At 42.6% G+C, this 26,642-nt stretch overlaps 3 protein-coding genes across 3 annotated transcripts; 2 read left to right on the top strand and 1 right to left on the bottom strand.

Annotated features, from left to right (window-relative positions):
• The first annotated feature begins 5,392 nt into the window (after positions 1-5,392).
• LOC113877902 (olfactory receptor-like protein DTMT) lies at positions 5,393-6,337 on the top strand. The gene has a single exon (XM_027518547.1). It carries the CDS (start codon positions 5,393-5,395, stop codon positions 6,335-6,337), a length of 945 nt encoding a protein of 314 aa, XP_027374348.1.
• An 11,012-nt stretch (positions 6,338-17,349) lies between these two features.
• On the top strand, positions 17,350-18,310 carry LOC113878307 (olfactory receptor-like protein DTMT). The gene has a single exon (XM_027519331.1). It carries the CDS (start codon positions 17,360-17,362, stop codon positions 18,308-18,310), a length of 951 nt encoding a protein of 316 aa, XP_027375132.1. The 5' UTR covers positions 17,350-17,359.
• A 2,825-nt stretch (positions 18,311-21,135) lies between these two features.
• On the bottom strand, positions 21,136-22,113 carry LOC113878306 (olfactory receptor 1L6-like). Its single transcript, XM_027519330.1, has one exon. The coding sequence runs from the start codon at positions 22,111-22,113 to the stop codon at positions 21,136-21,138; it is 978 nt and encodes a 325-aa protein (XP_027375131.1).
• Between the last annotated feature and the right edge of the window lie 4,529 nt (positions 22,114-26,642).

The raw sequence follows: 26,642 nt of genomic DNA, 5'->3' as shown, positions 1-26,642 counted from the left end.
TCTTTTTTGACCCCGTGGACTTTAGCTCACCAGGCTCCTCTGTCATGCCCTAGGGCAGCTAAGCCCATGAGCCACAACTACTAAGGCCTGTGCACCAAGAGCCTGTGCTCTGCAACAAGAGAGGCCACCGCAATGAGAAGCCCAACCCCACAACGAGAGAGTAGCCTAGACACAGCCATGAAGACCCAGCACAGGCAAAAAGAAGTTAATTATGGCTTTGTGGCCATAGATAACTGTAGCAGCAGGAAGAACTGGAATCTAGGAGGTATTCTGACACATCTGGGGAGTATTAGAGACGATGGAGGTGGCAGGTGCCAGTATGTGTTCCCACAGAGGTAAGAAGGCAGAAGTACTTCAGTGGGATTCACACTGGGTTTTCTTTTCTATCTTGATTTGAGGAAGAATTGAATATGATCAGGGAGTGCTTCTCTTGTCTCTTACTCTAGTACTTCCTATATATCTGCATATGGTTGTGTCATGTAGGTAACTACTCCTAGTTAGCTACAGGTCATTTATGGGAAATGGTGTTTTACTGAGAGATTCTTCCACCTTGAGAATCTTTCCAAAATATGTGTCTTGGGACTTCCCTGGCAGTCTAGCGCTTAAGACACTGAGTTTTCACTTCAGGGAGTGCTGGATTGATCCCTGGTCAGGGAACTAAGATCTCACATGCTGCCCAGAATGGTCAGAAAACAAAAACAGAAAACCCAAGAAACCAATGTCTTTCTTGGCACTTTACTCAAACCACTGAAGCTTTCTTGTTGCCCACAGAAAACAGCCTGTTGCACTCCTCAGAATTTTTAGGGTACTATCTCATTGGAAAATACTCTGATGCTGGGAGGGATTGGGGGCAGAAGGAGAAGGGGACGACAGAGGATGAGATGGCTGGATGGCATCACTGACTTGATGAATGTGAGTCTCAGTGAACTTCAGGAGTTGGTGATGGACAGAGAGGCCTGGCGTGCTGCGATTCATGGGGTTGCAAAGAGTCGGACATGACTGAGCGACAGATCTGATCTGATCTGATCAGATGGTTCCTGCTTGTTTTATGACTTTACAAACCATCCTCTTTTACCTCTGGAAATGTAGGCTCCAACCACAAGTGTCCCATGTCCATTCCCTAAACAGGTAGTGATTAAGCTTTCATGTATGAGCTTCTCTCCATCCTCACCTTCCCCCAAAGTATAGTCAGGTGTGATCAGTGATTGTAATCAGTCATTGCTCCAGGACCCTGAGAGCATTTGTCCTAGAGAAAGTGTCCCATGTCCATTCCCTAAACAGGTAGTGATTAAGCTTTCGTGTATGAGCTTCTCTCCATCCTCACCTTCCCCCAAAGTATAGTCAGGTGTGATCAGTGATTGTAATCAGTCATTGCTCCAGGACCCTGAGAGCATTTGTCCTAGAGAAAGTGAAAGTGTTAATCGCTCAGTCATGCCTGATTCTTTGTCACCCCACGGACTGTAGCCCACCAGGTTCCTCTGTCCATGGGATTCTCCAGGCAAGAATACTGGAGTGTGTTGCCATTCCCTTCTCCAGGGGATCTTCCTGACCCAGGGATCGAACCTGGGTCTCCTGCATTGCAAGCCGATTTTTATCATCTGAGCCACCATGGGAAGTGGTGTCCTAGAGAGGCCTTGAGTAATTACTTTGTCTTTAATGAGCTCCTCCAGGACCCAGACTCCTCTGGGATCCAGGGCCCATTTGGCCCAAGAATGTGCAGAATGGGAGAGGTGGATAGGATTTTCTAGATGCCAGAGATGATTTTACAGGCTGTTATCTCACATGCCTTAGTGAATAAGGAGAAGCAGGATCTCGGGTCACAGTCCTCTCACACTGGGTAAGCTGGGCAGAGAGTAAATAAGCTGGTCTGTTAGGGTTTTTCCAACCTGAAAGTCTTGATTTTTCAGGTTGTTCAGTACTCTCCAGGAGTTTTTCAAGTATGGTAATGCTTTCCTTTTCCACCCCTCTGCTTCCCAAAACTTCACTACATTTGAGAAGTTTTTATTAAGGTTCACATGTTATAATCTATTTTTATTAATGACAACATTCTTATGTATTTCTTACCACGTCATTTATTCCCACAATGTTGTGTAATTTCAGTGTACTAACAACTCTTGAGGTAAGTATTAATGCCATACTTCTGAACCCATGTTTTATTTTAGAATTATCTTGGAGCTTTAAGAACTGTGTATGGGGTTCCTCTCAAAGATTGTGATTATATTTATCTCAGGGGTCCAGTGATCTTTATTTTTAACAGTGTCATATAGTCTTGCTACTCATTGTGAAGCCCATGGACTGAGGAGGGGCATTACCTGGGTGCTGATTAGAATGCAGAAGCAAGCCTACTGTATTGAAATCAGTGTTTTACAAGCACTCCTAGGAGATTTTTCAGGGATATTAAATTTAAGAAGTGTTACCCTAGATTTCCTTAAGTGCAGTTCTGGCTGAAAACTACTGACTTAACTGGTGAAGAAGGTGAGAGGCTCATGGTACCATCGGTGACAACATCTCCAAGTCCTGTCTCTGGTTTGTGATCGCTAGTCACACTCTTAATACAGATGTGATCCCTAGTCACACAAATGAGGTCCTGCTCATTTACCAAGGAGACAAACTCTGAGAAACCAGGTGTCTCTTCCCAGTGTTTTGCCTCTATGTAATATCTAGGTGAAAACCTGCTGACGTAGCTGGATCAGCCAGCATCAAGGGGTGAAATCCCAGCTGTTGGATTCAGTTATGTCTTTAATGAAAGAGCTTCCCACAAGTAATGATGCTCCTCCTCTGCTTTTTTGTCCACTTTGAGGTGCACTATGGAGTGTTAGGTTTCTCCAGAGAAACAGATTCAGTAGCGAATTTTATCTATATCTATCCATATACATGCATATGTCTCTTTTATCTATATCATCTGTATCCGTGTAATAGTAGTGTGTTTGAAAGGGCTTCTCAGGTAGCTTAGTGGTAAAGAATCTGCCTGCCATCACAGGGGATGCAGGAGATTCGGGTTCGATCCCTGGGTTGGGAAGATTCCCTTGGAGAAGGAAATGGCAATCCGCTCCAGTATTCTTGCCTGGGAAATCCCACGGGCAGAGGAGTCTGACGAGTTACAGTCCATGGGATCAAAAAGAGTTGGACACGAACAAGAGACTGAGCATTCATACAGTGTGTCTGAGGTACAAGAATAAATACCATGGGGGCAACATTGCTCCATACATTTTGTAACACATGGTCAAATTTAGTGCTAAATGGTTGAAGGTGGTGAGTTTCTGTCCTGGGAGGAGTTAGTAAGAGTAGTGATTCTAACTTAAAAGGAGTTTTGCTGGCTTTAAAGCTGGAGGAATGCACATCACAACCTGAAACACGACCAATGGATATTTATGAAACACCATCTGTATCCAGGCACTGGGCTGGGTGCTGCCTCTGTGGCGGCTGTGAAGGCAGACGTGACCCTTTCCTATGTGTAGTTTATAATCCGGTGAAGAAGGCAGCCATAGAGAAATGATCCCATTGTCCTGGAGTGCTGTGGGGACAAGAAGGATGCTTGGGAACATAGCAGTGCATTCTCCTCTGGCCTGTGGGAGATAGGGAGGGTTTGCAGGGCAAATGACATGAAACATATGTGAAAGGCGAATACGGGAAGCCATGGGAAAAGAGGGAGCAGAAGGGAGAGAACTCTAGGGAAGAGGAACAGTGAGTGCAAAGTGTTGGAGCAGAGTGTTGTGTTTAGTCCAGCTTTGCTGGAGAGTGAAATGTGAGCACAGTTGTGGGGCCAGATGGAGTTTCGGAGTTAGGCAAGGGTCAGGTCATGAGTCACTTTTTGAAGGGAATTTGCCTTTGAGGAATTTGCCTTTATGTTAAAAGCAACGGGAATCCACAAAGACTTTATGGAGAATGGTCATCCATTTTTCATCTTAGAATGCTCACTATGATGAAAGATACCGATGTAGATGGTTTCAAGTATGGAAGCAGGGAGATAAATTAAGAGGTTGTTCCAAAGATTGAGATTGACATATACACCCTACTACATATAATATATATTATATATATATAATAGATAACTAATAAGAACCTAAGGTATAGCACAGGGAACTATACTCAATACTCTGTAATGGCCTATCTGGGAAAAGAATCTAAAAAAGAGTGGATATATATATATATATATATATATATATATATATATCCAGAGACAAGGGTTTGATCCCTGGGTCAGGAAGGTCCCCAGGAATAGGAAATGGCAACCCACTGCAGTATTCTTGCTTAGGAAATTCCATGGACAGAGAAGCCTTCTGGGCTACAGTCCATGAAGTTGCAGAGTTGGACATGACTGAGTATGTGTGCGCACACGCACACGCATACACACACACACACCTGATTCACTTTGCTATACACCTGAAACTAACACAACATTGTAAATCAACTATATTCCAGTAGCATTTTTTTTTCCACAAAACAGATTTTTCCAATAGTACAAACAAGATGTGGTGTCAGGCTGATCTAAGGTGGTGACAGTGTGGATAAGGAGTGGTTGAAGGAGAAAGAATTTCTAGATCTTTTTGACAGATGTTGGGTATTGATAACAGAAGGAGGAAATGAAAGAAGACTCTCAAGCTTTATCTGGATAACCTGGAAGTCTTCTTCTGGGATATGGAAGTTTAGAGGGGGAGGGAATTGGGTGAGGCACAAAGGGAGATCTTGTGTTTCTTTTGGAATCTGTTTAACTGAAGATGTAGATGTACTATCCAAGTAGAGATATTACCCAAGCAATTGAGTATATTATTATATGGTTTAGAGAGACATCTACAACTGAAGTTTAAATGGTAATCAAGCCATTGAAGTAGATGAGTTCTTCTTGGTGCATGTGTGTTAAGTCGCTTCAATCTTGTCCAAATCTGCAACCCCATGGACTGTAACCCTCCAGGCTCCACTGTCTCTGCATTGGCAGGCAGGTTCCTTACCACTAGCACCACCTGGGAAGCCTTTTTCTGATGGTATATAAACTTATAAGAGAACAGTGTTTAGGAAAAAACCCTGCAACATCAATCAAGTTGAAGATAGAGACAAAACAGAAGCCAGTAGAGTATTGAGGATGTCTGACCAGGCAAGTATGGGAAAAACCAATGTATTATGTGTCTCAGAAGCTAAGGGATAAGAATGTTTTAGGTAAGGTGGAATATTGTTTCATGTTAAAGAGAAATGAAGAAAATAAGTCATTTCCAATGATAGAGATTCTAATTATAGAGAATTTGGGTCCTGTAAAGATTGTAATTATTGTGATGAGAAAAATATAAAATAGTTTTACAAAGCACCTATGAGCCGTTTATCATAGAAATAAGTTCATTCTGAAATTCAGGTTTTCAAGGACAGTATTACTTCTTCCTAAAGATACTGGAGACAGAACATGACAGGAAGGAATCAAACTACTATCTCAGAGTTCCTCCTGCTGGGACTGCCCATCAAGTCAGAGCATCAGAACCTGTTCTACGCCCTGTTCCTGGCCATGTATGTTACCACCGTCCTGGGGAACCTTCTCATCCTCGTCCTCATTTGCCTGGACCCCCACCTCCACACACCCATGTATTTGTTTCTCAGTAACCTGTCTTTCTCTGACCTCTGCTTCTCCTCTGTCACAATGCCCAAGTTGCTGCAGAACATGCAGAGCCAAGACCTGTCCATCCCCTATGCTGGCTGCCTGACACAAATGTACTTCTTCCTGTTCTTTGGAGACCTGGAGGACTTCCTCCTTGTGGCCATGGCCTATGACCGTTACGTGGCCATCTGCTTCCCCCTGCACTACACCACCATCATGAGCCCCAGGCTCTGTCTCTTCCTGGTGGTGCTGCCCTGGGTGCTGACCACGTTCCATGCCATGTTGCACACCCTGCTCATGGCCAGGCTGCATTTTTGTGAAGACAATGTGATCCCCCATTTTTTCTGTGATTTGTCTGCTCTGCTGAAGCTGTCCTGCTCTGACACTCGAGTGAATGAGTTGGTGATATTTTTCGTCGGAGGGCTCATTATCGTCATCCCATTCCTACTAATCATCATGTCTTATGCACAAATCGTGTCCTCCATCCTCAAGGTCCCTTCTGCCAAGGGCATCTGCAAAGCCTTCTCCACCTGTGGCTCCCACCTCACCGTGGTGTGTCTCTTCTATGGGACAATTATTGGTCTCTATTTATGCCCATTAGCTAATAATTCCATTGTTAAGGAGACTGTCATGTCTATGATGTACACTGTGGTGGCCCCCATGCTGAACCCCTTCATCTACAGCCTGAGGAACAGAGACATGAAGGGAGCTCTCAGAAGAGTCATTTGTAGAAAGAAAATTCACTTCTCTCTTTGATGATAAGGTTGGTATTTCCACACAATTTTATGTAGGAGATATATTAATACTGAAATATTATTTCAGACTTTTTTGTCACTATGTAAACTTTTGTTAAAATGGCATAGAACATAATCATTCAATAGGTAAAGTGTAGTTGCTTAGTTGAACTAGGGAAAGAGGTCTTGATGATCTTGTAGCAAGGTCTTCCTCTTTTTCTTCCTTATGGGACCCTCTAAAAGCACATTGTAAGATTAGCTTTTTAAATGAAACTCACACTTTGCATGCTTACACTAATATAATGCAGGAGTTTTTTTTTTTTTAAGTTATAACTTTGCTTTGATTCTGGTATTATTTTAAAATAATTATGCTCTTAGATCAGTGTGAAATAAGATCCACACTTCACAACCTCCCAGCCTCCCCTAAATGTGTCCTATTCACTTTCCTGTGCACATTTTTTACATCATTGTATATCTTAGCTTTTTCTCTCCCTCTGATTTATTTTTGTGTCTACCTTATGTTTTTTTGACCTTGTTACCAAACTCAAGTTCAGCTCCTCATTGCTCAAGAATCCAATGCTGATAGACAAGTGTTGGGTAAAAGGAAAGCTTCCTTTATTGAGGAAGTTCGCAATCCTGGGGAGAATGTGAAATCATGTCCCAAAGAACCAACTCCCACTTGCCAAGTCTTACTCAGAGATTATATTGGGAAAAGAAGAAGGGATTACTTGCTGGGGACAGGGTTATGGGGTCCATGATCACTCATGGTCAGTTTTCTGATTTGTTGATGATGATGTAACCAAGAGTCAATGTCATCAACCATCTGGTTCCAACCCATCTGGGGTCATCATATCTGTTAATTCCAAATTCCTAAGGCATCCCTCTCCTTCTGACCCCTTTGGTAACCATCAGTTTTTTTTCTGTGTCTACGAGTCTGTGTCTGTTTTATAAATAAGTTCATTTTTATCATTTTTTAAGATTCTACATGTAAGTGATATTATATGATATTTGTCTTTCTCTGTCTGACTTATTTCATTTAGAATGATAATCTCTAGGCTCATCTGTGTATTTCATTCCTTTTCATGGCCAAGTAATATTCTAGTGTGTGTGTGTGTGTGTTTGTATCACATCTTCTTATCTATCCATCTGCTGATGGACATTTAGGTTGGTTCCATGTCTTGGCTATTGTAAATAGTGCTGCTGTGAGCATTGTGGAGTATGTATCTTTTAAAATTATAGTTTTCATTTTTTCTAGGTATATGCCCAGGAGTGGGACTGCAGGGTTATATGGTAACTCTATTTTTAGTTTTTTAAGGAAACTGCATACTGTTTTCCATAGTGCTGCACCAATTTACATTCCCACCAAGAGTGTAGGAGGGGCTCCTGTTTCTCCACACCCTCTCCAGCATTTATTATTTATAGACTTTTTAATGATAGCCATTCTAACTGCAGTGAGATGATACCTTATTCTAGTTTTGATTTACATTTGAAGAGTCAATTTTGTATAGTAAAATGAATCCATTTGACAAGTTCATTTTGACAGTTCATTTTGACAAACTTTGAAATCTCAAATTTTAACATTGGTTTTCCTCAGAAACATTCAATGCAATCAAATCAAATTCTCAATGAAATTATTTTTTGGAAACTGACAAACTTATTTTGATATAGAGAAGTTTGACATATTTCACTGCATAAACATGAAAATAGTATGAAAAAATAAGAAAGAGAACAGACAGACTATAACATGTCTAATAGACACAAGATTAAAATTCAAAATATCCAGAGAACTCCTACAAATAGCATTAGAGTAAAATGATAGCCGAACAGAAAAAAATGTATAAAGAACATTAAGAGAAAATTCATCAAGAATAAACAATATGTCCAAAAGACTGTTCTATACATCTGTATCTCTTTTGCTGTCTTGCATACAGGGTTATTGTTACCATCTTTCTAAATTCCATATATATGCATAAGTATACTGTATTGGTGTTTTTCTTTCTGGCTTACTTCACTCTGTATAATCGGCTCCAGTTTCATCTACCTCATTAGAACTGATTCAAATGTACTCTTTTTAATGGCTGAGTAATATTCCATTGTGTATATGTACCACTGCTTTCTTATCCATTCATCTGCTGATGGACATCTAGGTTGCTTCCATGTCCTGGCTATTATAAACAGTGCTGTGATGAACATTGGGGTACACGTGTTTCTTTCAATTCTGGTTTCCTTGGTGTGTATGCCCAGCAGTGGGATTGCTGGGTCATATGGCAGTTCTATTTCCAGTTTTTTAAGGAATTTCCACACTCTTCTCCATAGTGGCTGTACTAGTTTGCATTCCCACCAACAGTGTAAGAGGGTTCCCTTTTCTCCACATCCTCTCCAGCATTTATTGCTTGTAGACTTTTGGATCACAGCCATTCTGACCGGCGTGAAATGGTACCTCATTGTGGTTTTGATTTGCATTTCTCTGATAATGATGTTGAGCATCTTTTCAGGTGTTTGTTAGCCATCTGTATGTCTTCTTTGGAGAAATGTCTGCTTAGTTCTTTGGCTCATTTTTTTGATTGGGTCATTTATTTTTCTGGAATTGAGCTGCAGGAGTTGCTTGTATATTTTTGAGATTAGTTGTTTGTCAGTTGCTTCATTTGCTATTATTTTCTCCCATTCTGAAGGCTGTCTTTTCACCTTGCTTATCGTTTCCTTTGTTGTGGAGAAGCTTTTAAAGGGCAAGGCTGGGATGATTTGGGAGAATGGCATTGGAACATGTATATTATCATATGTGAAATGAATCACCAGTCCAGGTTCCATGCATGATACAGGATGCTCGGGCCTGGTACACTGGGATGACCCAGAGGGATGGTATGGGGAGAGAGGTGGGAGGGGGGTTCAGGATGGGGAACACATGTACACCCGTGGTGGATTCATGTCAATGTATGGCAAAACCAATACAATATTGTAAAGTAGTTAGCCTCCAATTAAAATAAATAAATTTATATTAAAAAATGAATAAACAATATGAAAAGATGCTCAAGTCAATGTTAACCAGGGAAAAGCAAATGGAAAAAACATGAAGTGGTAATTGAATGACCACAAAATTGACAATTTAAGAAAATTTGGAAAACTCAGCAGTGGTCACAGTACTGGAAAAGGTCAGTTTTCATTCCAATCCCAAAGAAAGGCAAAGCCAAAGAATGCTCAAACTACCACACAATTGCACTCATCTCACAGGCTAGCAAAGTAATGCTCAAAATTCTCCAAGCCAGGCTTCAACAGTATGTGAACCGTGAACTTCCAGATGTTCAAGTTGGATTTAGAAAAGGCAGAGGAACTAGATATCAAATTGCCAACATCTGCTGGATCATCAAAATAGCAAGTGAGTTCCAGAAAAACATCTACTTCTGCTTTATTGACTATGCCAAAGTCTTTGACTGTGTGGATCACAACAAACTGTGGAAAATTCTTAGAGATGGGAATACCAGACCACCTGACCTGCCTCCTGAGAAACCTGGATGAGGTCAAGAAGCAACAGTTAGAACTGGACATGGAACAACAGACTGGTTTCAAATTGGGAAAGGAGTACATCAAGGCTATATGTTGTCACCATGCTTACTTAACTTATATGCAGAGTACATCATGAGAAATGCTGGACTGGATGAAGCACAAACTGTAATTAAGATTGCTGGGAGAAATATCAATAACCTCAGATATGCAGATGACACCACACTTAAGGCAGAAAGTGAAGAAGAACTAAAGAGCCTCTTGATGAAAGTGAAAGAGGAGAGTGAAAAAGTTGGCTTAAAACTCAACATTCAGAAAACTAAGATCATGGCATCTGGTCCCATCACTTCATGGCAAATGGATGGGGAAACAGTGGAAATAGTGTCAGACTTTATTTTGGGGGGCTCCAAAATCACTGCAGATGGTTACTGCAGCCATGAAATTAAAAGATCCTTCCTCCTTGGAAGAAAAGCTATAATCAACCTAGATAGCATATTAAAAAGCAGAGACATTACTTTGCTAACAAATGTCCATTTAGTCAAAGCTATGGTTTTTCTGGTAGTCATGTATGGATGTGAGAGCTGGACTATAAAGAAAGCTGAGCACTGAAAAATTGATGCTTTCTAACTGTGGTATTGGAGAAGACTCTTGAGAGTCCCTTGGACAGCAAGGAGATCCAACCAGTCCATCTTAAAGGAAATCAGTCCTGAATATTCATTGGAAGGACTGATGATGAAGCTGAAACTCCAGTACTTAGGCCACCTGATGTGAAGAACTGACTCATTTAAAAAGACCCTGATGCTGGGAAAGATTGAAGGCAGGAGGAGAAAGGGGTGACAGAGGAAGAGACAGTTGGATGGCATCACCGACTCAATGGACACGAGTTTGAGTAAACTCTGGGAGCTGGTGATGGACAGGGAAGTCTGGCATGCTGCAGTCCATGGGGTCGCAAAGAGTTGGATATGACTGAGCCACTGAACTGAATTGATAATTGACAAATTTATAAATAATTGACCTTCTATGATAAGAACAAGGATATGGGAATAAGAGGACACACACATGTATATTTCAATTTTCTTGATGTATAGTTTACATACAAGACAATATACCCATGTAAAATGTACAGCTCAATGAACTTTGATAAGTATAAGCATTCATATAGCCTCTATCCCAATCCAAAGCTGTAATAATTCCACCACTTCAAAATTTGCTGTGACCCTTTGAAATCAAAATCCCATACCTGACCACCAATCTGATTTCTATTTATTTGATCTCTATAGTTATAGATTAGGCTTGCCTGATTTTGAAGTTCATACAAATGGAATCATTTATACGTACTCTTTTGTATCTGATATATTTAGCACTACACAATGTTTTGTAGATTTAGCTATATAATTCTATGCCTCAGTGGTTTCTTTTTATTATGGAGTAGTATTCCACTGTATAAATATGGCACAGTTTGTTCATTCATTCACCTTTTGAGGGACATTTTCATTGTACCCAGTTTTTTAATTGTTGAAGGACACTGTCCCTTTCCCCACTGAATTACCAGGTCACCTGTGTGTGAAGTCAATTGACTTCGTATGGGTGTATCTATTTCTGGACTCTCTTCTCTTCTGTTGATCTATGTACCTTTTACTTATCTGTCTTTACTCACATATTCATATCATTTTACTCTTACCTCATTTTTCCATAGTGTATTCTCCTATCTACAGCATCTCTTCTAACCTGATTCCAAAAGGAACTTTTAATCTTTTTTATTATAGCAATGCATTTTGGTCTGTTTAATGTCATTTGCCTTAAATTCAACTTTGCTGTTAAAAGATATGGAGAAGGCAATGGCACCCCACTCCAGTACTCTTGCCTGGAAAATCCCATGGATGGAGGAGCCTGGTAGGCTGCAGTCCATGGGGTTGTGAAGAGTCGGACACGACTGAGCGACTTCACTTTGACTTTTCACTTTGATGCATTGGAGAAGGAAATGGCAACCCACTCCAGTGTTCTTGCCTGGAGAATCCCAGGGACAGGGGAGCCTGGTGGGCTGCTGTCTATGGGGTCGCACAGAGTCGGACACGACTGAAGCGACTTAGCAGCAGCAGTAGCATTAAAAGATAAACCATGTTGTTTGCATTTATTATCATAACATACTTTTCTTATTTTATTGGTAGTAAAGTTAAACAGAATTCTTCCCATAATGCTATTTTAATATTATGGCTTTTAAATTTTTGAGCTGTTTATTTTAATTAATTCCTTGATTGGTTGGGTTACATACTCTAGTCATTTTAAAAGTTAAAAAATGGTACATGAATGCTATTTTATTGAATTTTTATGTATTTTAGATTTTCCTTTTGTATGTATGCTTATATCTGAAGGGTAAATTAGTTAGGTGTAGAATTTTGTGAACATTTGTTTTCCCATTTTTCAAAATTTCTCTGGAGAAATCTGAGGTAAGGCTGACTACTCCTTTTCCCTCCACCCCTCATATGACCATTTTCTCCCCCATTGAAGCTCATGGGATTATTTCTCTAAACTTAAATTTCATCAGATTGTTTTTGTATTAGATGACTTTTGCTACAATTTTTTTTCATAACACAAGTCCCTTTCATTTTTAAGTCTGCCTCTTTCTCCATTTCAAGAGAGTCTTTTACCATTACATCTCAGAACATTGTTCCTTTTTCCCCCTCTACTTTAGTAAGATCAATCTTTTTTTTTTTTTTTATAGCGACAGAATTGAAACACATAAAATGTAGGCAAAAATGGTGACTTGTGTGTTCTACAAATTAAGGAAAAAACAGACGAGATCGGGTGCGTTCAGGGTGGTAATATAATTATGTAAAGTTTAAAAATAAAATAAAATTAGAAAAAAAATTATGCATAAAAAAAAGAAAAAAACAATTTGCAATATTGTGGTCTATAAATATTATCATTACAGAAGCAGGATATATTGTTGGACTCATGGATTTAAAAAATGAAACACAATGTCATTTGTTTATATCACATGCCAATCTCTCTTCCTTTCCTCCCTGTTTTGATTATTCTCTATTTCTTTCTTCTTTCCTTTCTCATTTTTCATATATTATAGTGTTTGAAATAATTTTCAAACATCAGGACATTTAACCACAGAATTTAGCATTCAGGAGCTCCTAGAAACAAGAACAGTCTCATATATGACTGTAATACTATTATCACGTCTTAGAAATTTAACATTAATACATATATATTTAATATACAATCTATATACAAATTCCACCAATGATAAAGGCTTGTTCTTTGAGATTTGTTAACATAATTATTTGTATTAACTATATATCATTTTTTGTTTTAGTCCCAAAGTCATGTCCAACTCTTTTGTAACCCCATGGAAGGACCCCCAGGCTCCTATGTCCATGGAATTTCCCAGGCAAGAATACTGCAAAGGGTTTCCATTCCCTTCTCCAGAGCATCTTCCCAGCCCAGGGATCAAATCCATGTTTCCTGCCCTGCAGGCAGACACTTTACCGCTGAGCCACTGGGAAAGCCCACTTATATACTATAATATCCACTCACTTAAAGTATAAAATTAAATATTGTTATATATTCAGAGTTGTGCAACCATCACCACAATTTTAAAACATTTTTATTACCCCCAAAGAAATCCCATGCCCACTAACAATCACTACCCATTTTCCCTTAGCAATTGCCAATATCCTTTATTTCTCTATGGATTTGCCTATTCTGATATTTCATGTGAATAGAATTATACAATATGTGACTTTTGTGACTGGCATAATGTTTCCAAGGTTCATCCATCTTGTAGTGTTTATCAGTACTTCATTTATTTTTTATTGCTGAATAATATCCCATTGTATGGATACACCACATTTATTTACCTAGCTATCAATGAATGCTTGTTTCCACTTGGGGGCTATTGTGAATAGTGCCAGTATGACCATTCATATACATATATTTGTATTTCAATATTTTTCAGGTATATACCCAGGAGTGGAATGTCTGGGTCATTCAGTAATTCTATACATGACTTTTTGAGGAATTTCCAAATTACATCACTCACATTTATCCTCTCCCAGTGACCCCCATCCTCTGCTCTCCTTCAAACCCATGCACTGTATTTCAGCCACAATGAAACTCTTTCATTTCGTCAGAAGCTCCAGGTTCTCTCACCCCTGGGTTTTTCCATTTACCATTTTCTCTCTCTGGATACTTTCATCTCCTTTTCCTGGAAGACTCCTCAGCTACCACTTAAAATTCATTAAAAAGAAAAGTCTTCTCTGACCCACTGGTTAAGGTTAGGTGCTTTGCTATATACCCTTATCACATCCTGTATCCCCCCATGATAACATTTGTAACACTCAATAGTGGCTTGTTTCGTTGGGATGTCTGCCAGCTAGACAATAAGCTTCCAGAGGGCAGGGACCATGTCTTCCTTGGCCACTGCTTTCCCTGTATCACATGGCTCAGTGTTTGGTGGATGGCAGTTACCCAGTAAATATTTCTTGAAGGAATGCATTAATGATTTAATAGATTATTTCTTGGGTGAATCTGTCTACACATGACTTGCCATCATGGAGCTTAAAGTCCACTGGAGGAGAGAAGATTGGTATATTTGGAAGCAATCTGTGGATGACATAAAATAATGGTGATGAAATGCTACAGTACTTGACTCTGATACCCGTTGTAGGAGCCCAGAAGATAGAGAAGGTAGATATTATTGTGGGCTGTGATGATCAAGGAATGCTTCCTGGAGAAGCTCAGACTTGGGGTGAACCCAGAATTCTGTCCCTAGACATGACTTACTCAGCAATGTGGCTCAGAACTATGGCTCAGTAAGGGGGATCAAGTACTAGGTTTGTTATTAATGAGTTTCTTTGGGACCCAGGGATCCCAGGGGTCAGGGCATCATAGGAGAGAGGAGTCAGAAGACAACGGCAGAGCCTCTGGCTAGAAATGTACGACACGGAAGTAGCAGACAGGAAGCAGGCTCTGGAGCCACACTCAGACAAGCTGGATAAGCTGGAAGTGATTCTAAAATCTCCTTTAACAGGTAACAGGACACCCTAATTCTATAGTGCAGCTCCTGCTGGATGATTCAGAAGTTATCATTCTCATTGTTTTCCATCCTCAATAGTGATTCCCATCTCCAAATGTAGTTGAGAATCACCAAAGCTGTTATTGGGAACTAATAAGCTATATATTTGGAGAGTATGTTATACTTTGCATACAACCATCACTCTAAACCCACAATTCTTCAAGGTGTATGAGACTCACCGATGGTGGAGCATAAGGTTGGAAAAGTTCAGCAACTTGCCAAGATTGACTACGAATGTTTTTCACTGTTTAGTCTCTAAGTTGTGTCTGACTCTTGCGACCCCATGAACTGTAGGCTCCTCTGTCCATGGGATTTACCAGGCAAGAATACTGGAGTGGGTTGCCATTTCCTTCTCCAGGGGATCTTCCTGACCCAGGGATCAAACCTTCATCTCTTGCTTGGCAGGAGGATTCTTTACCACTGAGCCACCTGGGTCAGTAAATGATGGAATCTGACTCCTCTGGGCTCCGGAATATTTTGCTTGTGGGTGAGCTAAACAGAAAGAGACCATCTTGATAGCCCCTTTCTGTGAAGCCAGTCTTCCTCACCCTCCATCAAACTGCCCTGATATTAATATCTTTAACTCGGGATAAATTCAGTTCATAAGTGAGAGGAAATCCGCACTATCTGGGCTACCAGATGTGCCCTGTCCTTTGGGTCCACTGAGCATCCTCCCACTCTTCCTCTGCCCCAAACTCAAGGCAATCTCTTTCTGATTTGCTGGGACAAAACTTCACTTCATCTCCTAATTCTGGCCAAATCATTTTATCTTTGCCAGAAAATTCTGTTCTCATTCTGGGGCTCAGGCTTTTGGAAATAAAAGTCAGGAAAAGGTGTGGACTTTTTCTGCTTTCCTCCCACATCTCTATCCTGAGGCAATGAATACAGACCTGACTACCTACCTGAATGGGGGGAAGTGAATGTGAGATGCAAGGAAATAAATCTTTCAAAGATCAATGTCTCACAATTATTCCAGACACAATTTTTGAGATATTCACAGACTGAGAGAGTTCAAGGATCATTTAATTATCCACTCCTTGAATTGATTTATTTGCCTCTCACTTTTCCTGGTTTCTGCTGCTTTTGTTCGTGTCCACCAAGGCGAGATTTTTGTTTGCCCTCCTGCTCTGTTCTCTGACCAAAAGGAAAAGGTGGTTGTATTTATGGGTACTCTGAAGTTGACTGCAACTATCTCTCTTTAATGTTCAGATGTATGAATAAAAACATTTCCTGAATTCCCTGGCTGTCCCGTGGTTAGGACTCTATGCTTTCACTGCCTAGGGCCAGGGCTTGATTCCTGGTCAGGGAACTAAGATCCCACAAGCTACCCAGCACTGCCAAAATACAACTACAACAAAACCCCACATATTTCCCACTCCCTCTTGCAGAATAATTTACTCTCAGAACTCATTCTTCCTGTGCTCTCTTCCATAAGACTTTTTCTCAATAATATATATTCATCTACAATGTGTAACTAGTTCTGGAAACCCTCCTGGCTAAAAGTTAAGCTCTGAAGTTAGACTGTTGGATTTAAGTCCCATATCTGTTGCTTAATAGGTATGTGACCTTCAGCAAGTTATTTATTTTCTATCTAAAAAATGAAAATAGTAGTACCTATCTCAGGGGCTTCCTTGGTAGCTCAGATGGTAAAGAATCTGCTTTCAATGCAGGAGACTCAGGTTTGAACCCTGGGTCAGGAAGATTCCCTGGAGAAGGAAATGGCAAACCACTACAGTATTCTTGCCTGGAGAATTACATGGACAGAGGAGCCTGGTGGGCTACTGTCCATGGAGTCGCAAAGAGTTGGACACGACTGAGCTACTAACACACACACACACACATGCACACACACACACACACACACACACACACACAGTACCTATCTCATAGGGTTGCTGTGAAGAGTAAATGAGTCAGTACATATTATGCTTTGATCCCAGTGTTTAGCAAGAGCAAGCACTGACAAATGTTTTCATGCTCTTCTTACCACTGTCATCAGTCATCATCATCACCATCACCATCATCATCACTACCACAAGCGCCATCATCTTACTCACCATCAGCATCATTCCTGAGTGGTGAAGATGGTGACTAATTTTCTGGTTGACATTATACTGTTTGTATCCCTAAGTGAGAGGCATACAGACTTATTCTACTTCCTGTCTACTTTCAGATCATGTTGCTCTGACCCCATCCACGGTTCTGTTATGGAACATTCATAGAGAATTTTGAAATTTGATTGAATTTGACCCATAATTTCATATGTGTTTGTTGTTTCCTTTACATAAATATTTATTTACATACTTGGGAGATTTCAAATAAAGTAGTAAACAACTGCTATGACTTATGGGCATTTAATGAAAATATTTTTGAAAGTTCTGCAACAAATATATATATATATTTAGGCTTATAGTTTCATACAGATTGTTCTTAATTTTCAAAAGGTAAACCAAAAGCAGCATGAAAATGGGAAACCAAACAGTCGTCTCAGATTTCCTCCTCCTGGGCCTGCCCATTAGACCTGATCAGCAAGACCTGTTCTACACTCTGTTCCTGGCCATGTATGTTACCACCATCCTGGGGAACCTTCTCATCCTCGTCCTCATTTGCCTGGACCCCCACCTCCACACACCCATGTATTTGTTTCTCAGTAACCTGTCCTTCTCTGACCTCTGCTTCTCCTCTGTCACAATGCCCAAATTGTTACAGGACATGCAGAGCCACATCCCGTCCATCTCTTATGCTGGCTGCCTGACACAAATGTACTTCTTCCTGCTTTTTGCAGACCTGGAGAGCTTCCTCCTTGTGGCCATGGCCTATGACCGCTACGTGGCCATCTGCTTCCCCCTGCACTACACCACCATCATGAGCCCCAGGCTCTGTCTCGCCCTGCTGGTGCTGTCCTGGGTGCTGACCATCTGCGTTTCTTTGTTGCACACCGTGCTCATGGCTCGGCTGTCTTTCTGTGCTGATAACGTGATCCCCCACTTCTTCTGTGACATGTCAGCTCTGCTAAAGTTGGCCTGCTCTGACATTCAGATAAATGAAACGGTGATTTTTATCTTGGGAGGGCTTGTCATTATTGTTCCATTCCTGTTGATATTTTCATCCTATGCACGAATCATGTCCTCCATCCTCAAGGTCCGCTCTGCCAGGGGTATCCACAAAGCTTTCTCCACCTGTGGCTCCCACCTCTCCGTGGTATCTCTCTTCTATGGGACAATCATTGGCCTCTACCTTTGCCCTTCATCTAACAATTCTACTGTTAAAGAGACTGTCATGGCTGTGATGTACACTGTGGTGACCCCCATGCTGAACCCCTTCATCTACAGCCTGAGGAATCAAGACATAAAGGGAGCCCTGAGAAGAGTCTTTTCAAAATGGACAATTAGCTTTTTTTTCAACCAGTGACTTTAAAGATTAAAGGATGTTTTCAAACAGTAGGTGTAATACTGTTTAGTAGTAGTCTAAACAGCCTAGGTAGCACCCAAGCTTGGTGCTGCTGGTGCAGCGTCCATAGCACCCCCAAGAGAGTGTCCCCCAAATGTCATTACAGGCAGGTTACATTGTGCCTCTTGGTTTTGTCACTGAATCTTGATTGTGATGCATCGTGATGTGTAGTGGACACTCAATGACTATTATTCAATTTTGAATAAATACCACTGTATTTTGGTGTTCATTGCACTCAAGGAATATATTGTTGTTGTTTAGTTGTTAAGCTGTGTCTGACTCTGCAAGCCTGTGGACTGTAGCCCACCAGGCTCCTCTGTCCAGTATAGTAGTTCCTAATTCTCTAAGAAACAAATCCAAATTTCTCAAACATTTCTGTACTTTACTTCTGCCAAACATGTCTACTCCATGAAGAATATCTTCCAATTTATTATGTATTACTCTTGTAACTTTATTCTCCAGGAGCATCATTTCCCCCCTTGCTATTCAGTTTTTAATTTTATTTTCAGGTGTTGATTGATTCATCCATTTAATGACCACATTCTAAAATTATCTCTGTTTCCTTTAACTGTACCAATCATTTGTCAGTTAATGGCAAGTTAATTACTTCTGACGTGTGCTGTGCTAAGTCACTTCAGTTGTGTCCTACACTTTGCAACGCCAGGGACTGTAACCCTCTAGGCTTCTCTGTCCAAAGGATTCTTGGGGCAAAAATACTGAAGTGGATCTTGCAACCATGCCCTTCTCCAGGGGATCTTCCCAACCCAAGGACCAAACCTGAGTCTCTCAAGTCTCCTGCATTGGCAGGCAGGTTCTTTACCACTAGCACCACCTGGGAAGCCCTACTTCTTTTGGTACTATCTATATTTTTATTTTACTTTTAATTAAAAATTTTAGAGTCTTTACTGAATTTGTTTCGATGTTGCTTCTTTTTTATATGTTTTTTTTTTTTTTTTTCCTGGCCATGAGTCATGTGGGATGTTAGCTCCCTGACTAGGCATTGAACCCATACTCCCTGCATTGGAAGGCGAAGTCTTAACCATTGGACTGTCAGGGAAGTCCAAGGTAGTATCTATGTTTTAGATGAGAATTCGTCTTTTGAATTAAAATCATATGGATTGAGCCACAGAGTTCTGTTATGAATTGTTTAATTTATAGACATTAAAGTGGTGGCTCACCTATTGCCCAAGGTAACACAAATAGAGACAGAAAGACTGAAGTCTATTTATGACTCTGAGGTAGATTTTTTCCTTTGGAATATTATGCTGAAATTATCTGGTGCTTTCTTTGTTTACTTCTTTTCTTACCAAGTATATTACGAGTGTCTGGTGCCTAACTCAGTGCCTTGAATCTGCTAGATATAGAGAATATATATCTATTGATTTGATTTGCATGCATTGATGTGTTTCTTGAAAAGAATTTATGTCTTAAAAGATCTCACCTTTAAAAAAGTGTTCCTAATAATGCCAACTTTTACTTCATTTCTTCTTAAAAAATTTTATTGATTTTGAAAATAATACATTCTTACCATGAAATAGCCAAACAAAGAAATAAGTAATAAAGTGGAATATGTGGGTCCTCCATTGTTCTTCACCCCCTCCATGATGGCAGTTAAAAGCTGGGGCATACTCTTCCAGTTATTTTCTATGCACAGACTAACTGTATATATTATAAATAAATAGGACTAAATTGTAGCTGCCATTTTCTCATTATCACTTAAAATATGTTCTGAATTCATCATTTCACGTAAGGACATGTAACTCTTCTAGAAGCTATGTAATGTTTTGTTAAATTGATGTTATTTACCATAATTTATTTAAATAATCTATTCTTGGTGGACATTTGGGTTGTTTTCAGTTTTTTTATTATTTTGAATAATGCTTCGATTTTATTTACTGGTTCACATGCTTTTTGTGGACTTATGCTGTGTTTCTGTGGACATATTTTCAGAAATGGGTATACTCAGTCAGAGGATATGAACATTTTTAATTGGATAGAAACTGTCAAACCACCTCCAAGGAATTCTTCTCAAGTAAACTCCTTCCAAAATTAAACGAGAGTGGTCATTTCTTTTTGATATTCTCAATGCTGACTATTTTGCCTTCAGAATATTTGTTGTTATTGTTCAATCACTCAGTTGTGTCCGACTCTGCGACCCCAAGGACTTACAGTCCATGGGATTCTCCAGGTCAGAATACTGGAGTGGGTAGCCTTTCCCTTCTCCAGGGGATCTTCCCAACCCAGGGATCGAACCCAGGTCTCCAACCCAGGTCTCCCACATTGCAGGCGGATTCTTTACCAGCTGAGCCACAAGGGAAGCCCCTCAGAATATTTATCTCTTTAAATTACTAGTTCTTTCCCAAAGTTTCTAGAAAAGGAGTCTGTAGGGATGTGGACTACATTGCAAGGCATCTTTAAAAAACCACTTAAAAAACCTTAAACCTTCTCTGTTTTCTCTGATTTCTTCTCCACCCACAGGGTTGCTGCTGGTCACTCTCCCCTGCCCCCCACCCTCTCCACAAGATTCATTTCCTCCTCAGCTGCTTGTTCCCCTTCCATTTTCCCAAAATTTAGAAGTAGACTCTATTTTAGACATTCAGGCAATACAGAAATGAATTTGGCTTATTGCTCTATCCCCATCCCCTTGAATAAACATCTTGTCCCGTTGGCTTCAGATCTAATTTTTAATGTAACAAGAAATAAGACATTGCGGGATTAAACGTTGCTCGGATTTTGGAAAGCTATAAAAAGGAGGGGGATGGGAGAGTGGAGTTCTGTAATCATTATTATTGAGATGCCAGTGAGTCCAGACCTGCCCTCACACCTCTTGGGGGTGCAGCCCTCCATCGGAGCCCCCTTTTTAGGGCGCCCTTGACTTCTTTGTTGCGCAGGCTGTAGATGAAAGGGTTCAGGGTCGGGGTAACCACCGCATAGACCACGCTGGCCAGGCGGTCGTAGCGGGCCGAGTAGGCAGACGACGGCCGGAAGTAGACGGAGAGGATGGAGCCGAAGAAGAGCGACACCGCCACCAGGTGGGCCCCGCAGGTGGAGAAGGCGCGGCGCCGGCCCCCTGCCGACCGCACCCCCAGCACCGCGACGAGGATGCGCGCGTAGGACAGGGCCACCAGGAGCAGCGGGGTCAGCACCACGGCCAGGCCCTCGGAGAAGATGGCCGTCTCCGCGGCCGACGTGTCCGAGGTGGCCAAGCTCAGCATCACCGTCATGTCGCAGAAGAAGTGGCGCACGGGGGTGGCGCGCGGGTAGGAGAGCTTGGAGATGAGCAGCGTGTGCAGCAGCGAGTGCAGGTGCGCCACGGCCCAGGACGCCCCCACCAGCGCCATGCAGCGCCCGGGGGTCATGACCGCCGCGTAGTGCAGGGGCCGGCACACGGCCGCCGCGCGGTCGTAGGACATGGCCGCCAGCAGGTAGCTCTCGGTGATGCCCAGAGCCACGAAGAAGTACATCTGGGCAAAGCAGCCCCGGAAGGACACGGCCTGGCCCGGGTGGAGCAGGCCGGCCAGCAGCCTGGGGACAGTGACGGTGGTGAAGCAGACATCCACGAGGCTCAAGTGACCCAAGAAGTAATACATGGGGGAGCGGAGGGCCCCGTCGGACCTCACCAGCACCACCATGCTCAGGTTGCCCAGGGCATTGACCAGGTAGACGCCAAGGAAGAGGAGGAACAACAGCGGGTGGATGTCTGTGCCGTCCATCAGGCCGAGGAGGAGGAACTCTGGGCGGGAGGTGAGGTTGGCCAGAGCCATGGAGTGGCCGCCACGGTGGGGGCCCTGAGAGGAGAGAGGAGACAGCCCAACGTAAATTCTGGCATCCCTAGGTAGATTTCTGCATGTTTTAAAATATGAATATTTTTTAAAACTTCTTCTTGCTAAAATGGTGTAGGGACCACACTGCTCATCCGATAATCCTAGTTTTGTGAAGAAATTTAGTCTCAGAAGGGTGTTCTGGGCACTGGGGGGGGTCTCAAGATTTGGAGTAGATCTGACCTGATTTTGAGTCCTCGGTCTATCATTTAGGGCTCTCTGAGCCTCAGTTTCTTCTTCTTTAAGTGAGAAAAATATTAGTTGCTACTCCTACAGTTGTGAGGATGTACTTAATCACTCAGTCGTGTCCCACTTTTTGTCAGCCCCATGGACTGTAGCCCACCAGGCTCCTCTGTCCAAGGACTTTTCCAGGCAAGAATACTGAAGTGGGCTGCCATTTCCTTCTCCACAGTTGTGAGGATAGGGTGGGTAATAAATCTAAAATACTTGGCACAGTGCCCAGCACATGATAGGCATTAAAGACTGTCATCTATCATCTATCAAGTATCTATCTATCTACCATCTATCTATCCAGGCTTCCCAGGTGGCTCAGTGGTAAAGAACCCGCCTGCCAATGCAGAAGATGTGGATTCTGTCCCTGGGTCAGGAAGATCCCTTGGAGAAGGAAATTGGCAATCCACTCTAGTATTCTTGCCTGGGAAATCCCTTGGACAGAGGGGCCTGGAGGACTACATATAGTCCGTGGGGTCACAAAAGGGTCGGACATGAATCAGTGACTAAACAACAACAATCTATCCATCTATATCTTCAACGACATCCTCATCATTTGTTTAGTGAAACCAGTAGTTAGGGGCAGAATTGAGACCCAGTTTCTCACAAGACACCTTACTATGTTTGCCTTTCATGAATTCACCACATATTATTTGGCAGCTCAGGGAGGCTTTAGTTATTTAAGTATGTTTTTTCTTAATCTCATCTGAAACCTGCTTCCCTGTAACTTCCACAAGTGGCCCCGGTTTTGGCCGCTGGGGGCCATACACCAAATCTGCTTTCTCTGCAGCTTTTCACATTGTGTTCGAAGAAATCTGTTCGAGGTCCGCTGAGTCTTCTTTTCTCCAGTCCAAACACCCTGGTGCCGTGGATCCTTCCTTATAGGACTCCGTTTCCAGGTCTTTTTCCATTCTGGTTACCCTCTACATCGTCAGTGTTTTTGGACACAGTGCTCTAAGCCGGAGTTGGGCTGTGTGGCACTCAACAGTTCAATAGTCCACCTCACGTGAGTTTATCAAGTGCTTGCTTTGGGTCAGGTGCTGTGTTGGTCTCTCGGACTATGAAGGTAGGTCAGTCTTTGTCCTTGACCTCCAGCCATGCACCATGTAAGAAGCAGTACTAACTATGAACAAAGTAGGAATGATTTCCTCTGCTTGGCTGATTCAAGGAAGATTCCAAAGTGAAGGGTTGAACTGGGGTTGGGAGAGTGAGTAGGAGATCATCAGACAGAGACTTGGGAATAGGAAGAGAATTTCAGGTAAGGGGAAGAGTGAACATGTGGCTTCTTCCCTGGAAGGCAGAGTGGAGTCGGGTGGGGAGGAAAATAGAACCCACGGTGAGAAGGCAGCAGGGGAGCGTTGGGTTTGTCACCTGGAGGGCAGTGTGCCAGGTCTCAGGGCTGTCTGCAGAGTCTGTGGGCTGGTCCCCCTCCTGGCCAGAGGTCACTGGTCTTAGGGACAGATACACCGTTACCCATCTCTGCCCAGAGACTTCAGCGTGTTTCCTGTGGGCTGGAACAGCAGCCTTAGAGAGAGAGAAAGAGAGAGAAAGCCAGACCTATAAGGGCCCCAGGAATTCCTGGGCATGCTGTTTCCACCCATCTCTGCTGCCCTGCCAGTCTCCCCATTGCCCACTAGATACGGTGTGAACCACTCAGCCTGGCACCCAAAGCCTTCCAGCTTGGCTCCCAGGATTCCTCTCCAACCTCAGCTCTGGCTGCTTCCACATTATTCCCTTTCCCAACCCCAGCCAGGATGGTCTTGTCACTGTCTCTCTCTCTATTTTTTTTTTTTTTAACAAATATATTTGCCACTTCCATCATTAAAAAAAATTATTTATTTACTTTTGGCTGTGCTGGGTCTTTGTAGCTGCATGGATTTTTCTCTGGTTGTGGCGGTGCACGGGCTTCTCATTGTGGTGGCTTCTCTTGTCATGGAGCACAGGCTCAGTAGTTGTGGCCCAGGGGTTAGTTGCCCCACAGCATGTGGGATCTTCCCAAATTAGGGATCAAACCCATGGCTCCTGCATGGGCAGGCGGATTCTTTACCACCGCACCACCAGGGAAGCCCTTGTCGCTGTCTCTGGCTTACACCTTTCTCGCATGCCTTTCCTGCCATGGCTCCCTACCTGCTGCGCTCTTCCTACCCCACCCCAATACCCAGCCCCAGGTTCACCTCCTCCAGGAAGCCCTGCTTTCTTCCTTTTTTTTTTTAAAATATGTATTTATTTCTTTTTGAAGTATAATTGCTTTACAATGTTTTAATTTCTGCTGTACAACAATGTGAATCAGCTATGTGTATACATATATCTCCTCCCTCTTGGGCCTGCCTCTCATCACCCCCATCCCACCCCCCGAGGTCATCACAGAGCACCAAGTTGAGCTCCCTGTGCTATAGGGAAGCTTCCCATTAGCTGTCTATTTCACACGTGCTGGTGTGTATATGCCAGTGCTCCTCTCTCAGCTCCCACCTCCTTTCTTGACTTCTTCAGCCCACATGAATTTCTCTCTCCTCCATCTCTTGTAACCTTCATTTGGAACACGGCCCTCATTTGCTGCTATTACAGTGACTTTTGCTGCTGTGATGCTCGTCTTCCCACTAGATGACAAGTTCTCTGAGGACAGATGTTTAGTTGTCTGCTATGCCTAATAGGAACAGACAACTAAATATCTGCCCTCAGAGAACTTGTTTGAACTGTCCCGGCAGCCAGGGAAGGCTACAGTGAGGAGGTGGCATTTGAGTAGGACAGACAAGTGTTCATCAAGAGAGGCAGAGATAGTGAAGATCTAAGAATGGGAATGCCAGCTCCCAGGTAGCTTGCAGCCCTAAATCTTATACGGAAAAGGTCACCTTTGTAGGAAATACTCAGATGCACCAAGACACAGAAGCACAAGGGGATGTGAGTCTGATAAATCCAGACACACAGACATGCCAGAGACATACTCACCCCCACTAGGACATGTGAACACTCACATACATGTGTTTACAGGTAGGACAGACCCACACAGATGCACACACGGACCCATCCATAGATGTACATGCCACATACACCTGAAGAGTCAGACCCAGATACATACCTCCTCCAACTCCCACCAACGCCAGAGAAGCAAAGAGACCTCCATGGATCTTCCTGGGCACACTGAGACCCATGCAGGAATCTGCACACAAAACCAACAGCTTCTTCCTTCCTTTCTCTTGTCTCAGGTCTCCATCTGCCTTAACAGAGTGGGGAATGGTCGGTGGGCCCTAGGTCTCTCAGTTTGGGGAGTGTCTGTCTAATTCCTTGACCCTGGTCTCTTGCTGGTCAACCCAGATTCTTCTTTGGATGGCATCCCAAATAGCTTTCTCTGCAACTCCTGTTTTAACCCAAGATGTAGTCTTTCTAGGGCTTCCCAGGTGGCTCAGGCGTAAAGAATCTGCCCGCTAATTCAGGAGCTATAGGAGATGCAGGTTCAATCCCTGTGTCGGGAAGATCCCCTGGAGGAGAAAATGGCAACCCACTCCAGTATTCTTGTCTGGAGAATCCCATGGACAGAGGAGTCTGGTGGGCTATAGTCCACAGGGTTGCAAAGAGTTGGACACAGCCAAGCACAACAACACGAACCCTTTCTATTCCAAGGTCTTCCTCTCCTCCTTTGCTTTCCTCCCCCAACTTCTCATTCATTCTTCTTTAATAATTTACATGGCAGTCTTACCTGCTGTACCTACTCTACACCAGGCAGTAAGCATTGAGAGCTAAGACATTCTCAAAGAGTTCAGGGATTTCCCTGATGGTCCAGTGGTTAGGAATCTGCCTTGCAAATGCAGGGGACATGGGTTCAATCCCTGGTTGGGGAACTAGGATCCCACATACTGCAGGGAAACTAAACTTGCCTGCTGCAACTACTGAAGCCTGTTCTCTCTGGAGCCTGAGCGCCACAAATACTGAGTCCACACACCACAACTAGAGAGTCCATCTACCACAATGAAAGATCCTGCATGATGCGATGAAGATTCTGCGAGCTACAACTAAGACCCGAGGCAGCTAAATAAATAAATAAATATATTCTTAAAAAGAGTTCACCTTCCTTCCTACCTCTGTATCAGCCAACTGGCAGTGATTCTAAGATATCATCTCCCCCAACACCCATGTCACAAATGGGAAGCAGGACCCAGAGAACACTGACTTCATTCAGCAATTTGGTGACAAAGCCAGGATGTGAATCTGGGGTTCGGAGCCTACCCAAGTTTTCATGCACTTTC

Source organism: Bos indicus x Bos taurus, chromosome 19, assembly GCF_003369695.1.
Source record: "Bos indicus x Bos taurus breed Angus x Brahman F1 hybrid chromosome 19, Bos_hybrid_MaternalHap_v2.0, whole genome shotgun sequence".
NCBI lineage: Eukaryota > Metazoa > Chordata > Mammalia > Artiodactyla > Bovidae > Bos > Bos indicus x Bos taurus.
Note: the sequence above shows the minus strand (reverse complement) of the source record. Positions and strands in the feature narration are given on the sequence as shown.

What these genes read in the sequence shown, in the direction of transcription:
- LOC113877902 (XM_027518547.1), top strand. Translation starts at nt 5,393, where the DNA reads ATGACAGGAAGGAATCAAACTACTATCTCAGAGTTCCTCCTGCTGGGA.
- LOC113878307 (XM_027519331.1), top strand. Translation starts at nt 17,360, where the DNA reads ATGAAAATGGGAAACCAAACAGTCGTCTCAGATTTCCTCCTCCTGGGC.
- LOC113878306 (XM_027519330.1), bottom strand. Translation starts at nt 22,113, where the DNA reads ATGGCTCTGGCCAACCTCACCTCCCGCCCAGAGTTCCTCCTCCTCGGC.